The following is an 18,648-nucleotide window of genomic DNA, read 5'->3' on the forward strand; positions in this document are numbered from 1 at the left end:
ACCCTAATACAATAAATCTAGGTTTCTCTAATTGACTTGAAGTTTTTACACTCCAAATATGCTTAGGAGTAATTGGTAATAAAGGATATTCATACAATTCCCAAGTTCTAAAACTTATTGGAATAGATGGATCTTTTTCAATATATTTTAATAATTTAAATTTTCGAGCATCTGATAATTTTATGTACGGTAATAACCATTCAATTTTTTCAATGACAATTTTAAACTCTTCTAAAGGTGCTACTTGCAACACTGCGTTAGCATCAGTTCTTGATCTGATTAAAATAAGCTCATGTTTTGCGTTAATAATAACTTTTTGGTAATCTTCAGCAAAACCAAAAATCATACTGAGAGGAATACAAACATCAAAATAACCTTGTGCATTTGTTAAGGTTGGTTCATTCGTAAATTCTAACCAGCCAACATTTTCAAGAAATTTATTTTGACTAGAATCGAGAGAAATATAATTTTTCATTAAACTTGTAAGACCAACATTTTTATTTTTATCAATTTCTACACCATTAAGTTCATACTTTGCTTCTTCAAATAAATGACATATGCCATTAGAAATTAAATTTGTACGCTCTAGAGCTGTTCCATCAGGTTTCACAAGTTTTCCAGTGATGTGAATCGAGCTTTTGCTTGGAAATAAGCAATGATCCTGATTCTGTACCGTGATGCGGATTTCGTCACTATTGTTGTATGTTGATGATGTGTATGGTTGTTGCGCATGAACTTCATAATGAGCAATAGATTCATCAAAAATTACTGGTGAATCAATATTTAAAATTTCCCCTTCCATAGCAAAAAATAATACGTTGAAATACAAAGGCACAAATACAAGTAAAAATAACCTTAAATCTCTTTTTTACTCTCTTCCTTTTTTTACAATCCTTAGACCGAGATTTTTCAGTAGTTGCAGGTTCTGAGGTGTTAATCTCTTCAAGATTCGCCGACGACTGATTTGCTTCTGGCATGGTGTCTTAATTTTATAACCAAAACCAATCCTTTTTCTATTATTAAAAACAATACCCATTATTTTAAGGATTTAATATGAAGCCTTATTGTTAAAGTTTCCCCTCGAAAATTAACTAAATTTCCGTCTTGGTCTACAATTCGCAATTGAATATAGTCTATTGTCTTGACAGCGACTGGCAAGTAAATGACGTGATTTGGTACTTCCACTATTTTATATCCTGGTGGAACAATAGGAAAAAATTCATGAATTGTATGCACTTTTTCACCATTAATGTATGCTCCCGTTGTTATATTACATTCTACTCTTAATGAATTTATTTTAATGATTGATACTGGTTGATCAGACTCATGGTATTCTTGAGCTTTTAATTTGCGAGGAGAAAATCCTAACAAACTACCTATAGAATCATTGGGTTTAAAATTAATTTCTTCATCACAATAAACTGTACATTTCAATGTATTATTGTTTGGTTTGATTCTAAAATTAATTCCTTTATTTTTTAAAATTAAATGCAAAACTTGATCAATATCACTAACTTCATAACTTCCTGTGGGTATAATAATTTCTTCATTTCCTACGTAAAATTTATTCTTTCCAACATCTATATTAGGAATAGAATTAAAAGTTAAAAATTCAACAAGACCAAGAGCATAATTTTTAAAATTAGACAACTCTATTGGTGGAAAAAATTGAGATTCTAAGATGGAAGAATTTCCAGACAACGTTAAAATAAGTGAATCGTCCATGATGAGGTCAAAGTAATAACTAACGTTTAAACTAAGAATATCATTTATTTATATGCAGAGTATACAAATCAGGAATATTCAATTGTTTACATAAAAATTTAAGACATAAATGTCCGCATACATATGTATTATAGTTTTTATATCGTTTATGATTATATTTTATGCTACCAACACCAAAATATTTAACAAGATCCGAAGGTGGTTGAAGATTACCGAAACTATCAAAATATACGATTTTATCTTTATTCTTTTTATATGCACACCAATGTGTACCGGGACCATTTTTATCATCTAGATTAATAATTGCAAATTCAGTTTCTTTAGGACCACGCATAGGTAGTTCATTTCGCATAAAAACTCCTCGAAAATATGGAATTTTTAAAAGCTTTGCAAATTTAAGTAAATCTAAGTCGGTTAGGGCTCGGTGAGGTAGCTTTACTTCAAGTTTTTTGACTTGCATCCTTGTCCTGCTTTATAAGGTTTAAGGTGTAACCCTAGACCTGTCCTATATGGTTTTAAATAGAGCCCTTTTCCTAAGGCAATAGACTCCATTGTTTGATTGTGTCGCTTGCTTTCCTCTAGTTGACGTTTTGCAGAATTTGCATCATTTACAGCTTTAGCTATGCCAGCTGCTCCCCCTGCTAGAGCCCCTGTTGCACTTAAACCCGCAAACAAAGGAATAAGAAAAGGTAAAATTCCTCCCACTTTAGAAGGTATCGGTAAAACTCGAGGTTTATTAATTTTTCGCCTGCCACCAGCAATTTTAACTGCCAAACGTGCACCTTCAAGTGCTGATTTAATAGTAGACTGGGCATTTGTATCCAATTTCATAGATTTTTTAGCTGCGGTTACAATCTTCCTCAACGTTGATTTTTTATTTTCCCTCTTTTTCTTCATATTTTCTTTTGACTTGATTCCCATACCCAATTTTGATTTGACCTTCATTGCATTTGTTATTGCGTAAGCTGCAGCTCTTTCACTATAATTTGCGTCAGGAGCAAACACACGATGCCAAGCTTTATCAGCAAGTACTCTATCAGCTGCGTTTCTCGCTTCTACACTTTCCCTATTTTTTGAATAAGAAATATCGTGCTGTTTACAAGCAGCGTCGAGAGGGTTGATTCCTGGATCACCTCGTGCTAATCTCTTTGCTAATTTTGTTCCTGGACCACAGTATTGATAGCCAGGTATATGAAGTTCGAAAGGTAATTTATTGATAATTTTATTCAAAATACCTCTACCTCGTCTTACTCTTTTCGAAGTTTTCTTTAAACTAATTTGTTTTTTATTTACACCCATATTTATATTCTTTACGGTTAGAAAACTTTTTCAAGACTAAAGGGGAAATCTATATAACCAATGTATTTATAGTTTTTTGCCATTTGACTACAAACAGTCGACCTTTAATGATCTAACAAAAAAATTATGACAGCAATAGTCAATTATCACAGTAATAGTCAATTATCCCAATTGCCTCCGACAGTAGGAAACGTGGACCTTGCCCAAAGCATGAAAGAGTTGACGATCGACACCAAATCGCAAACCTCTCCTAAAAAACTAGACCTAGCAATCAGATGCTGTAAAGTAGCATGGACCTTATTATTGGACTTGCATGCAAACGTTACAAGCGACTACAGTAAACTGACATTGAAACTATTAAAAACCTTGTATTTATAGTTTTAACCTCAGTTATCGTAAGAATGGAGTTCGAAGCACAATCGATTAAATTACCAGTTTACAATTTTGACACTCTTGTTCAAGATTGTAATAAAAAAACAGATAATCGTCATGGAAATTTATTGCCAAATAGTGTGCGAGCAATATTTTGTGGACCGTCAAATTGTGGAAAGACAAATGCTTTACTTGCTCTTTTAATACTTCCCAATGGATTACGATTTGAGAATGTTTATGTGTACTCAAAATCGTTATATCAACCAAAATACAAATTTTTAGAAAACATTTTGCAACCAGTAGAGGGTGTTGGCTACTTTCCATTTAATGAACATGTGGATGTTGTAGAACCAAACAATGCGTTACCAAACTCAATATTTATATTTGATGACGTAGCATGTGAAAAACAAGATAATATTAAAGCTTTTTTTGCTATGGGAAGACACAAAGCGGTGGATTGCTTTTATTTATGTCAAACATATGCGCGCATTCCAAAACATTTAATACGTGACAATGTTAATTTACTAGTTTTATTCAAACAAGATGAAATGAATCTTAGACATATTTATGATGATCATGTAAATACTGATATGACATTTATGGAATTTAAAAAACTTTGCAACTCTTGTTGGAAAAATAAGCATGATTTTATAGTGATTGATAAAGATCGTGATATCAATGAAGGCAGATATAGAAAGTGTTTTGATTGTTTTATAAAATTAGAGAAATGATATTCTTTATAAACAGTTTCATTCAAGACATTGGTCAATCAACATGTCTTCTACACACTTGAAACATTTGCGAAAACAAAAAGATATTCTTGGTCAAATTGCAAAAGCCAGTGATGCTATTCGACGAAAGCATAGACTGATGAAATTGGGCAAGGAAGAAATTGAACAGACTTTAAATAATACCTTTAAACCTATAGTGACACCAATTCAGAAATTAGTTGACGACATTGAAATTGTCAAACAAATTCGACCAGTAAAAATTGAAAGAGAGGGAGTCCTTCCTTTAGAGTTTGAAGAAGATCAAGAAGTTAAGAGAGAGAATGATTCATTTTTAAGAGATGACTTATCATTTGCAACAGCTGCTGATGATGACGATAACGGTGATGATTATGATGATGATGATGGAGATGATAATGGAGATGGAGATAAATCAGAGAAAGATGGTGCTATTTTATATCTTCAAATGTTGGATGAAAAGGGAAAAGATTTAGATCCTTCATATGGAGTTCGTAAATTATCTAAAGGCCAATTAATGATTGGTAATTCAGGAATAAATTTTGAACAAAATAATATTAGTGTAGCTAATAAAACATATCCTGCAACGAAAGGTTTACTTGAGCTTTTATTCAAAAAAGTTCCAGAAGAAGCTGTTTTAAGTGTAGTTGATCGGGAAAATTATAAAAATATTGTAATATCAACTAATGCTCATAGAAAATATTACAAAGCAGATGGCGCTGTTAGAGATAAAAAGAGTTTAAAATATCTAAACTATATAGCAGTACATTATGGTGAAGGTTTAATTCCAGAATATATGACTCAACAAGAAGATGCAAAAATTGATTATGTTTATTGGGATGATCCTAATGAATTGGTTGATCGTTTAAGATTGCTCTTGGCATCTCAAGCAGCTGGAAATCCCAGTCATAATAATGAGATTATATCAATTATTGAAGAGTTGAGAGAAGCTGGAATTGTTTATTAATTAACAGTTGTAGAAATTTTTATCATTTTCATGATGAGTATCGACATATTCGGACGTCAGTTTAAAAGCACAGAAACTTCAAATCGAGGTCCACCAGGACTTGGTTTTAAGTTGACTGCTGAAGGAGATTTTACTATTGAAAATAAGAAACTTTGTAACGTAGCTGATGCCGAGAGCAACGGTGATGCAGTAAACTTGAATATTGTAAACAAAGTTATTGAATCTAAAGCGAACGCCATCTATGATGTAATCGGTTCCGTGAGAAATGATGTAAATGACAATGTAGTAAAGATTTTAGATTTAGAAGATTTGATAAAAAAATATTTTGAAAATCTAAGAATCAGTATTGAAAGAAATATAGAGATGATGTCTACCAACAAAGACATTATTTTACAATTAGACAGCAGACTGCGCACACTTGAAGGTAATTAGCAATGGAGGATCAAAAACTACAGTTGGTGAAAGAGTTACATAAACCAGCGAGAAAAAATTATAAGCGAAGAAGTGTTGACATTCGAGGTTTTGACGAGACTTGGCAAGCTGATCTTGTTGAAATGCAACCTTATGCGAGAGAAAATAAAGGTTACAAGTACCTGTTAACCGTCATTGATACATTTTCAAAGTTTGCCTGGGCTATTCCAGTAAAGTCTAAAAAAGGTGAAGATGTGACTGCGGCAATGAAATCTATTTTAATTAAAAAACGCATACCGAAAAATTTGCAAGTAGATAAAGGAAAAGAATTTTATAATTCACATTTTGAAAATCTTATTAAAAATTATAACATTAATTTGTATTCTACTCATAGTAATTTGAAAGCGTCAATTTGTGAACGATTTAATCGTACTTTGAAGAATAAAATGTGGATGCAATTTAGTTTACGCGGTAATTACAAATGGATAGATATATTAAGTGATTTAGTAAATGCGTATAATAATAGTAAACATCGAACAATAAAAATGAAACCAATAGATGTAAATGCTGAAAATGAAAATAATTTGTTGTTTAATGTATTTAAAAAAGTTGCAGTAAACAGGCAATATAATAAGAAATTTAAAGTTGGAGATAGAGTACGTATAAGTAAAGTTAAACATGTTTTTGAGAAAGGTTATACACCAAATTGGACTACAGAAATATTTACTATAAGCGATGTAAAAAATACTAATCCAATAACATATGTCTTAAAGGATTATCAGGAAAATCTAATAAGTGGATGCTTTTACGAGCAAGAACTTTCTAAAGTTAAATATCCAGATGTATATTTAGTTGAAAAAGTATTAAAAAAACGAGGATCTAATGTATTTGTAAAATGGTTGGGTTTTGATAATTCTCATAACAGTTGGATAAACGAATCTGAATTATAATGTATTTAAGAAAGGTTAAAATAAAAATAAATTGAATTGTATGCATTTTTGTATTTATTTATCCTCTCTTTACAATAATTTACCATTGATATATTGAATATTTGACATTTGTTGAATAGCTTCATTTGATATTTGTTTACAGTGAAATGTGACAAGTTCCAGCAATAATGTCTCTAAATTTAAAACATTAGTTCTTCCCATCACTTTTTGAAGTATTCTACTGTAATGTTTTTTAATAAAATCCGTGGCATGTTTTGTAGACTTTACATTATTTTTAAAGATTAATTCTGCAATAGACTTTACAATTATATCTTTACTATACTGCAAATTGAATTTTGATAGTTCTACATGTTTTTGTTCAACACAAGGAATAAGTTCATTAAATATTGCAAATGAAGTTTCACTAAATGTAAATGATTGATCTAAACGCTCAATTGATATTAAACGATATGTAACACTAAAACGTATTGTAAACGTTTCACAATCCAGCACTGATGCATCACAATCTCCGTTGAAAAATCGCATTATATGTTTTACTGCATCACACAATAGGCGCCATTCTTGAAGCTCCAAAGACAATGATACTCGTGGATGGCTGCTTCTTAGTTGAATTTTAGGTATTATTTTCCCATTTATGTCTAGTTCTGCTCCAACGACAACTTGCTTTGTAAATGATGGATTCAAGTTGTAAATTTTTGATAATAACATTTCTCTGCATGGTAAATATGACATTTTATGTCTTCTACTGGTCAACTCCCTCAGGAACAAACTCTATCTGATTGTAAGGTCCTCCACGATTTCTTAAATATACACCACCTCTGACAGCTTCAGCTTTTAGACTGTTGAAAAGATTTGCATCCTCTTCAAATATTTTTAGCATTCTTGGTGGTAGGAAAATGTTAAATTCATTATTTATTTCAGCAACAATTTTCGGACCAAATTTCGTATCAATTTTTCGAATGTCTGTTACTTTATAGAATGCATCGATGGTTAACTCCTTTGTTGTTTTGGTGACCAAGACTTTGCTTGCTTTGTTTAATTTATCGAAATTCATTTTCATCACTTAAATTTAAATTTTCAAATTTTTTTATTAAAATATTTAACTGCGACCTTGCTTCAATTAAACTTTTAACTTTATGTATTTCTTGAATTAATTTGTTCAAGCGCACTTGAATTTCACGACGTTGTTCTGCTAATATGTTCATTAACCAACTTAAACTGCAGGAATGATTTCGTTTATAAAAATTGCCCTCTTTATATACATGAGATATGACCTATTTGACCTTCAAGTTAATTATAGATTTCTTGGAATTTCGGTAAGATCAAAAGCATTCTTATGAAAAGAACCAAAAATGTTTGTAAAAATTCCTTAGATAAGAATCTAATAAACAGTGATTTGCAATATTTAGACGAAAATAATAATTCCAAGAATAAAATAAGTAAAAACAAAAACAGGAAATACCAATGATAATGAGTCATCAATAAAAAATTCCAAAACTCTGAGTCATCAACCCTATTTTGCGAAAAACAAAGAAATTATGTGTCATCGTTAAAGAATGCACCATGTAAAAAACAAAAACAGGAAATTCCAATGATAATGAGTCATCAACCCCATTTTGCGAAAAACAAAGAAATTATGTGTCATCGTTAAAGAATGCACCCTGTAAAAAAACAAAAACGGTAAATTCCAATAAAAAATTGCAAAATTCTGAGTCATCAACCCCTATGGAAAATTCTAGGATTGTTTTATAATTCCAAGAAATTAGATAAATTCCAAGAATCACATTTGCATCATGATCTCAATATCCCCCCACTCCAAAAATTCTAGGAAGTATGACGTCATATCCGGCTCAGCATAACAGTCAGAATATCCCCCCCCCCAATGGATTGAGTCTTGGCTAAGTGGTTTGAGTCTGGGCTAAAAATGTCGGTAACATGTCGGTGCAGGAATCTTGGTCCAGAACGCTCCCTGTCTATCTACTCATATAGTTTCCTTTATGAAAGTGGATCCCATGTAGATTTCCATGTGAGAATCGAAAACGTGTTGTAGTTTCTACTAATACATTTAACAGAGTGTCTATTATCCGCGAAGGAACCCCGAGAAATAGCCGGGAATTTAATTCGACAAGGAAAAATCGGGAATTTTCTTATCTAATTAAAAAAAGTTTTATTATATTAATTCATTTTTAAAAAATTGCTTTTTGCTTTAATTTCTATTGATGTAATATTTTTATTTGTCAAAATTTAAGACTTACTTTCAGATTACAATATAGGTCTTATTTTAGATTTTAGCAGTCGTAACGTGGGGCCTACTTGCGATACAATTAGTTCGAATTAGACTCTACATAACTCCAAAAGCTGGTGGAAAATTAGTATTAATTATTAATACACACTGTAAAGAAAGGGAGTTAAATTTTAACTCCCCAGGGGATTCTATAAAAGTCGCACCCATTGGGGAGTTAATGCCAGGGGAGTTAAATAAAGAGAGTTAAAACTTCACACCCAAATGCTAACTTCCCAAGAAAAAAATAACTCGCGCGGGTGTTGAATGAAGGGAGTTAGAAATTAACTCTCTTTTGGAGTTGATTTTTAACTCGAAAAATTTCTCTCCCAACTCCCGAGTCCGTTAACTCCCTAAATTTTTTACAGTGCATTAATTGAAATACTACAAATAAATAAAGTACTACAAATTGACAAATACTGTTCTGTAAATCTGAATTAGTTAAAAATAGTATTTGATAGAAAAAGTCCTTTACTGATTCAAATAGTAATATTTCCCTAATGAAATAGTTAATGGTAACTAATTATTAGTTTTTCACAGTCAAATTAAATTCCCGATTGGTAGACACCTCTTCAAATATATTAGTAGAAACTAAAACCCGTCGAAGACGGGTACGACAGCTAGTTACCTATAATAAAAAAAAATAAATAAATAAACAAAACTTATTTGAACGGAATAAAATTTTATTAAAACCAAATAAAATTTATTTGAAACAAATAAAAAGTTTAGTTGGTTCTGAGACAAATATATCTTTTTTCTGGATGTAAAAATTATGTTTTTTCTCAAAATATCGACTAATTATAGATAAAATCCAATAACTCAAGTAAATCTTAACCGATTTTGCTCTTAACCGTTTTTGTTCGATAAATAATGATAAATGAATGAATTCTGTTAAGTTTATTCAATATTTTTTATACGTTTATAGAATTTAGGCAAAGAAAATTAAAAAATAGCGAATTTTTGACATTTAGACAAACAAAAAAAGTTTTATTTTATTTTTTAATATATATTTAATTAATTATTAAAAATCATGGATTCAGGCTTCACAGTCTGTCCCCTATTTCCCTAAAAGTCCCCTTTTTTTAATTTTGGCCCCTAAACGTACCCTATTTTGAAAATTTCCCCTAAATTCCCCCTATTTCTTTCTTTTATCTTTTAATAGTGAATTCACACCAAATTTAGCTTCGTAAATACTATGAAACTGCCACTAATTCTAATACAAAACCTTCAAAAATGTTTTCTATTTCTGACAAGAATGAATTTTTTAATATTATTTAATTATTACAAAAGTTTTAATGCAATTATCTTGATAAATAACAAAGTTCTTCACAGAAATTCAATAATTTTTAGGAAGAAGAATTCAATTATTTTCAAAAGTAATGAAATTCTTCGAAGAAATTCAATTATTTTTATAAAATTTTCACGAATATCTCGTCAACAATTCAATTATCTTTACAAATAGCAAAATTTTTCGCCAAAAATTCAATTATTTCAGAAAAAATTTATAAAAATCTTTGCAAAAGTTAAAAATTACTTTCAAAAGTTTTTTGCAATTCAATAATTTTCAATATTTACTATTTTCATCAAATTTATCAACAGATTTAATTATAGAAAAAATTTGTTGATACAATTCTACGAAAAAATTCAATTATTTTCATAAATAATAAAATTTCATTTACGAATTAATTAATAATTAATTTTTCAAGTAATTTTGCAGAAGAATTCTAATTAGCTTGATAAACAACAAAATTGCATAAATTCTTCCCATAAAATCAATTATTCTAAGGAATTTTGATAAAATTCTTTTACAAAATTCAATTATTTTGATAAATATCAAAAATTCATCACAAGAATTCAATTCTTTTAAAAAGTAATTAAATACTTTGCAAAAATTAAATTATTTTCAAAATTTTTTTAAAAATCTTCTCAGAAATTCAATTATTTTTAAAAATTTTGATAAAATTTGATGTAAGAATTCAATTACTTTCATAAATAATTAAATTTTTGGAGAAATTCAATTATGTTGAAAAGTTTTAATAAAATTCGTTTTAAAAATTCAATTATTTTCATAAATAATACAAGTTTTAAAGGAATTCAATTATTTAAAAAGTTTTTATCAAAATATTCTTAAGAATTCTATTATTTTTACAAATTCTAAAAATCTCAGAAATTCAATTAGTTTTAAAAATTTTATTATAATTCCTCTTAGAAATTTAATTATTTTGTTAAATATCAAAATTCATCAGAAGAATTCAATTCTTTTGAAAAGTAATTAAATACTTTGCAGAAATTAATATATTTTCAAAAATTTTTTTAAATTCTCGTCAAGAATTGGATTTTTTGACATTTAGACAAAAGTAAAGCCTAAAGTACTAAACAGTTTCATAAAATACCCTATAGAATATTATTAATGATGCAAAAAGTATTTTATTCACAACAAAAACATCTTTGATGCAAAAAGTTCCGCCAAGTAAAAGTTCTCGTAGAAGTCCAAACAATTAGTAAAATAAAAGTTTACCGAGTAAAATTTATAACTAAAGTTTTAATATTGAATTTTAACAAATATAAAATTTAATTTAATGATTAACATAAGCAGCTAATGAAATCCAATTCAAACATATTTTTCAGGTTGGTTACTTATTTTTGGATCACAGCCTTTCTAAGGATATAAAATTGAGACAAAAAAACGTATCAAAAGTGTTGCGAAGCAACGTTTCGATACGTTTTTTGTCTCCATTTGATGTCCTTAGAAAGACTGTGATTAAAAAAATGTTTTCTCTGTGTAAATTTAATTGCATTAAACCTGTTGTATTGGTTTAAAAATTCAGAATAAATATTGTCTCTTTTTTTCTGTTAAAAAATTGATGATTTATATTTTGAAGAAGAGATAGAGAGAGAAAGAGAGTTGATGGTTATCAGGAGTGTATAAATGCCAAAGTTCCCGGTTGTATATTTATAGTTTGTTGGGAGAAAATGTTGTTTTCCTTATAAAATAGTGTTAAAATATTTTCCAGTAGTTTGAAAATGTTTGTGGAATATACAATACATATATATTGTTTGGGAGGATCGAAGAAGTAGCTTGGGAATGATTAACAGTTGCTGCAGTGTATGCCATGTCGGCTAACTTGTGTCCACAGAAAGTGTAACCTTTGACCATACGAAATCGATACTCGCGACTCTTGGCGGTCTCGCGCCTATCTCGCCATTTTAATCTAGAACGATGAAGAAAAAAAGGAAGGAAAAAAATTATAATTTATTTAAATCGTTCTTTAAATTTAGTAACATTGTAGCCTCCACCTTTTCTCTCAAAGCTGTTTCTTTTTTTTTTAATAAACTCGCGTCACTTTCATTATATTTCTTTGTCCCTGTTTTATTTGAGATTAACTTTCGTTTATCGTCACGTGACGAAAGTCGTTTGAAATTGAAATTTCGTATTTGAAAGTGTCAACGACTCAAAAAATTCCCTTAAATGTTAATTTTTTTAAATATTGTTGTGATTATATTAATTTGAATTATTATTTACACCCTGAAAAAAGAGTCTACTACAGTTTTTACACACAGACAAAAATATATTAGACTCAGAGCCAACTAGAATTTTATTTGTTTCAAATAAAGTTTATTTGGTTTAAATAAAATTTTCCTCTAGGTGTAAATATTAATAATTAATTTAAATATTTATTTAAATTTTAATATTTAATTTCAAATAATTTAAATGTTTAATTCGTTTGATTGAAAGAATATTTCAATTAATTTTGTTTTGTATAGAGATACAGATACACTCAGAGAAAAATATTATTTAAACCAAATATATTTTATTTGAGTTAAATAAACGTATATATTTGTCTCAGAACCAACTAGACTTTTTATTTCTTTTAATAATAAAAATTTTATTCGACATAAATAAAACATATATTTGAGATAAATAAAATTTTATTTAAACCAAATAAAATTTATTTCAAACAAATAAAAAGTCTAGTTGGTTCTGAGACAAATATACCATTTCTCTGGGTGAATGAGAATTCAATTTTAAGAAACATGCAATTTTATTATTCAATAAATTATTTATTTTTGTATTAAAATAATTGAATTCTAGTGGAATTTTTTAATAAAAATTGATTTAAAAATAAATTTCAGTTAAAATTTTAGATAATAATTGAATATTAAAACAATTATAGCATGAATTTTTTGAAATAATTGAATTTTGAAAAGGTTTCAAATTAAAATCTTTGAAAATCTGAATTTCTCATATTTTTAACTGACAATTCTGTGTAATTAATTTTTTTGAGAAAGTTTAATTGCGGATTTTTTTTAAAATTATTTAAAGTTTTTGATTTCTAATATATATTTAATTGAAGAATTTACTAATAATTGAAATTTTGTAAAATTGAATTGTAAACAAATGAACTTGAAAATTCTCAAAGAACTTTTTATAAAATTATTGAAAATAATGGATTTATAGAAGAATTTTAGTTAAAAACACAAAAATAAAATTTACTTTTGGAAAAATTACAAATTATTGCAGAAATTTAATTATTTTCAAGAGTTATAATGTTCTTCGCAAAAATTAAATATTGTTCAAAAATAATAAAATTCTTTTTAAGGATTCAATTATTTTCACAAATACAATAAAATTCATCGCAGAATTTGAATTATTTTTAAAACATTTCAATTATTTTTAAAAATGTAAATAAAATTCGTTACAAGAACTCAATTATTTTTATAAACAATAAAACTCATCGTATGATTTCAATTATTTTTATAATAACATTTTTAATGAATTCCGCGAAAAATGTAATTATTTTTATAAATAATAAATTTCTTTCCAAGAATTCAATTGTTTTCAAGAATTGTAAAAAAATTCTTCGCAAGAATTCAATTATTTTCAATAACAATAAAATTCCTAGTGGAAATTCAATTATTTTCACAAAAATAATCAAATTTTTTCAAGAATTTAATTATTTTCAAAAAAATGTTAAAAGATTTTCTCAAGTATTTAATTATTATTATCAATACAGTTTTAACAAAATTTTTGGAAAATTCAATTATTTTTAATAAAAGTTTTAATAACATTTTTTATAAGAATTCAATTCTTTTCCATACAAATTTAATTAAATTTTTCAAAATAATTTAATTATTTTTATAAATAATAAAATTCCTTTCAGGAATACCAATATATTTAAAAATATATATTATTAAAATATATTCTTAAGGATTCAATTATTTTTACAAATAATAAAATTCATCGCAGAATTTGAATTATTTTTAATACAATATTTTAAACGGTTTTTGTCGAAAAATCTAATTATTCTTAAACATTTTATTAAATAAATTCGTCGAAAGAATTCAATTATTTAAAAATTTGTTTATGAAATTCTTTACGGGAAAATTGAATTTTATGAAATCCTTCAATTGTTCAAAAAATTATTTACTTTGTATTTAAATAATTTATTGAATTCTAATAGAATTTTCTAATAAAAATTAATTTAAAAATGAATTTCAGTTAAAATTTTAAATATAATAAAATTGAATATTAAAAGCAATATAACGTGAATTTTTAGAAATAATTGGATTTTGAAATTAATTTTTTTGAAAAAGTTTAATTGATGAAGAATTTACGTATAATTGAAATTTCGTAAAATTGAATACCCAGGTGCGAAAAGTTGGTCAAGCCATGGTCGCGCCGACCAAGTGGATAGTCGTGCCGACCTTGGCAGCCAAAGGTCGGCCGAACTAGTGAATTGTAACACCCGCCGTCCAGTGGCTAACATGGTCGGGCCGACCAGGGGTGCCAAAGTTTTCCCGACCATGAGAAAGAAGGTCGGCTTCATTTTGGCAACCATGGTCGTGCCGACCTTGGCAGCCAATAGTCGGCCGACCGTTTACAAAAAATTATTAACTTTACAATTAACAGATATTAAGTGATATCTAAATATTCATTATTTATTTATTTATTTATCGCATTCATCTTAACACTAGACGCAATCTTATACATAAATACAAATTAAAATTTCTAACGCTCGCAGGGATCGAACTCGCAACCTAACGCACCGAAGTCTAACACGCTAACCATTACGCTACGCTTACATGAAAGCCTAAGAACAAAAATGAATTTATAAGCTGCAATTTAAAAAAAGAAATTTGTAATTCATAACGATTAATAAATCAGATAACGTTTATTAGTTTTTGTTTAATCCATTTTAGCTAAAATAATTAACACAAAAACTTTTAATTTCTACCATGGCAGTATAGAAATGTTTTTTAAGATGGTCGGGCCAACCGTGGCCAGAGTCGGCCCGACCAACAGAAATTAGGTTTTTTACACTCTGGCTGCCATAGTTTTACCGACCATCGGCCCGACTCAGGCCAGAGTCGGCCCGACCAACAGAAATTAGGTTTTTTAAACTCTGGCTGCCATAGTTTTACCGACCATCGGCCCGACTCAGGCCAGAGTCGGCCCGACCAACAGAAATTAGGTTTTTTAAACTCTGGCTGCCATAGTTTTACCGACCATCGGCCCGACTCAGGCCAGAGTCGGCCCGACCAACAGAAATTAGGTTTTTTACACTCTGGCTGCCATAGTTTTACCGACCATCGGCCCGACTGAGGCCAGAGTCGGCCCGACCAACTAAAATTAGGTTCTCTAAACTTTGGCACCCATAGTCGGCCCAACCTTGGGTGGAAACAGTAACCAAAGTCGGCCCGACTTTGGCTGCCGACCTATTGGCAGCCATAGATGGGCCGACCTGGGCCCGACCTGCCAACTCTGGCGGCCGACCAAAATTCGCACCTGGGTATTGTAAACAAATGGATTTGAAAATTGTTAAAGAACTTTTACGAAAATTATTAAAAATAATTGATTTAAAGAAGAATTTTAGTTTAAATTTTAATATTTAATGTAAAATAATTTAAATGCTTAATTCGTTTGATTGAAAGAATCTTTCAATTATTTTTCTTTTGAATAGAGATGTAGAGAATATTTTGGATAATTTTTAAAATTTTTGTTTGTGGTTTTTTCTTTATTTTAGAAGTTAAAAGATTTTTGTCTGTTTGGAAATGATGGAATATAATTTATACTGAGAGATATTATTGGTTAAATATTATTGGTATACAATTATTTTTTAAGTTATTGTCAAATTTGGAAATTTTCTTTCAGAAAGTGGACGACTGTTCGTTTTTGGCAGCAATGATTGGGGTCAACTTGGACTTGGACACAAGAATCACGTGAGCAAACCATCATGCGTTAAAAGTCAGTATTAACATATTTGCCTTTCACAATAAATCTCTTCTCTTTCCTGAATTTAATGCACACGTGCATATGTGAATTATGGCAGCTTAATAAGCTGCGATCCTTCACTGATAAGAAAATTTCTTCTTCTTTCATTATGCATAATGAACATTACGTCTAAACTTTTAGTCTCACGCCCGCAGAAAAAAGGATTCAGAGCCAACTATGTATAGACTTTTTATATTTGTTACAAATAAATTTTATTCGGATGAAATATTCAGGGTTGCCACAGGTCAGGGAATTCAGGGAAAAGTCAGGGATTTTTATTAAACTGGAAAAAATTGAATTTTGTAGGAATTACAAATGATTGCAGAAATTCAATTATTTCCAAAAGTAATAAAATTCTTCGCAGAAATTCAATTATGTTCAAAAATACTAAAAAAATTCTCGTCAAAATTCAATTATCTTTAAAAATAATAATATTCTTCGCCAAATTTCAATTATTTTCAAAAATTTTAATAAAACACTTTGCAAAATTTCAATTATTTTCAAAAAATTTTTCTCAATTTAATGATTTTCAATATCTACTATTTTAATCAAATTTTTCAAAAGAATTCAATTATTTAAAAAAAATTTTAATGAAATTCCACGCAAACATTTAATTATTTTCATAAATAATTAAAATTTCACTGGACTTCAACTATTTAGAAATTTTTTATAAATTTCTTCGCAATAATTCAGTTATTTTTATAAACAATAACATTTTTTACAAAAAATTCAATTATTTTCATGAATAATAAAACTTATCATAGAATTTCAATTATTTTTAATACAATTTTAATCGAAATTCTCAAAAAATTTAATTATTCTTGTAAATTTTATTAAAATTGCTCGAAAAAATTTAATTATGTTGATAAAATTCTTTATGATGATTCAATTTAGAGAAACATTCATTTATTCAGTAAATTATTTATTTTTGTATTTAAATAATTGAATTCTCGTAGAATTTTCCAATAAAAATTGATTTAAAAATGAATATCAGTTAAAATTTTAGATAATAATTGAATATTAAAAGCATTATTGCATGAATTTTTAAAAATAATTGATAATTGAATTCTTTCGAAGAATTTTAATAAAATTTTTGAAAATAATTACATTTTTCGAAGAGTTTACTTAAAATTGTATTAAAAATAATTGAAACCCTGCGAAGAATTTTATTATAATTTTTGTAAATAATTTAATTTTTTTTTGAAACAATCTTATGTAAATCTATATTTTTTTTATAAAACATAAAGATATAAATTACTCCGAGTCAAAGACTCGGAGTGATTCATATCTTCATGTTTTGTAATAATATTCTTTAAAGTTGTTGAATTTTAAAAATGTTTGAATTTAAATGTTTCGAAGAATTTTAATTCTTATGGAAAAATAATAATTAAATACTTTATTTAAAAATGAAGTTATTCATGTTTGCGAATAATTTTACAATAAATTAAAGAAATTCTTAAGTAAATGTAATAGAATATTTTTTTGAGTATCTTAATAATTTTTAGAGTGAATCAGAATATTCTTTAGGGTCAGGGAAAAAGTCAAAATTTTGTCTGGAAATCAGGAAAAAGTCGGGGAAAAACAAAATTTTTTTTTGTGTCAACCCTGAATATAAATTTTATTTGAATCAAATAAAATTTTTATTTGCGTCGAATAAAATTTTATTCAAATAATAAAATGTAGTAATAATTTTAATTGATAAATTATTATACTTTAATAATAAACTTGATTAATAGAATGTAATTTATTTATAAAATTTTATTCTGAGAATAAAATTTTATTTTCTAATATTTATTCTATATTATACTTTGCATGAAAATTTCTTTGAAAGTACATAATTCGTATACAGGAAAAATCAATTTACAAAAAAATGAATAATAAAATGATAAATTGCATTTTTCTTGCAGTTCTGAAGCCGGAGAAAGTGACACATGTCGCATGTGGAAGAGCTCATACTTTGATATGCACCGGTGAGTCTCCAAGGGGGGGAAATCGAATGATAGACATAAATGTAAAAGCTTTTTAATGCACCTGAAGTCAGTGAACTCATTATCCTCATTATTTATTTGTTCTATTTTTTTAATTTTTTCTTTTTTTTCTTTTATAAATTAAAAAAAAATTTTGAATTGAAGGTATAAATATAATTATAGTATTTTTATTTTTAAAATAAAAAATAGTTTATGACATTTACTTTATTTAATGACATTAAAAATGATATTTTTATTTTTGATTAATAATAATAATAATAATTTATAGACATAAATAGTCAAATAGAGTTTAGAAATATTTAAATTATTTAATAAATATATTTACATCTAGAGAAAAATTTTATTAGAATCAAATATCCTAATAATAAAAGTATATTTATCTCAGACCCAACTAGGATATTTATTTGATTAACAAAAAGTTTTATTCGTAATAAATAAAACTTTTATTTGAACCCGATAAAATTTTATTTAAACCAAATAAAATTTATTTAAAACAAATAAAGAGTCTAATTGGCTCTGAGTGAAATAAATATTTTTTCTGGATGTATATAATTATTTATTTGTTTATTTATTTAAATGTTTATTAAATAAAAAAAATTATAAACTATTTGCGTCTTCACTGTATAATAGGTGAAG

At 27.6% G+C, this 18,648-nt stretch overlaps 1 protein-coding gene across 1 annotated transcript in view; it reads left to right on the forward strand.

Moving 5' to 3' along the window:
• LOC122504688 (X-linked retinitis pigmentosa GTPase regulator-like) overlaps positions 1–18,648 on the forward strand; it is a 41,039-nt gene that overhangs the window by 12,602 nt on the left and 9,789 nt on the right. The window contains exons 3-4 of the mRNA XM_043615898.1: positions 15,905–15,997; positions 17,932–17,994. Of these exons, the coding sequence (XP_043471833.1) occupies positions 15,905–15,997; positions 17,932–17,994 (156 nt within the window). The remainder of the gene's footprint in view (positions 1–15,904; positions 15,998–17,931; positions 17,995–18,648) is intronic.

This window comes from Leptopilina heterotoma, unplaced genomic scaffold (assembly GCF_015476425.1).
Source record: "Leptopilina heterotoma isolate Lh14 unplaced genomic scaffold, ASM1547642v1 Lhet_31, whole genome shotgun sequence".
Classification (NCBI taxonomy): domain Eukaryota; kingdom Metazoa; phylum Arthropoda; class Insecta; order Hymenoptera; family Figitidae; genus Leptopilina; species Leptopilina heterotoma.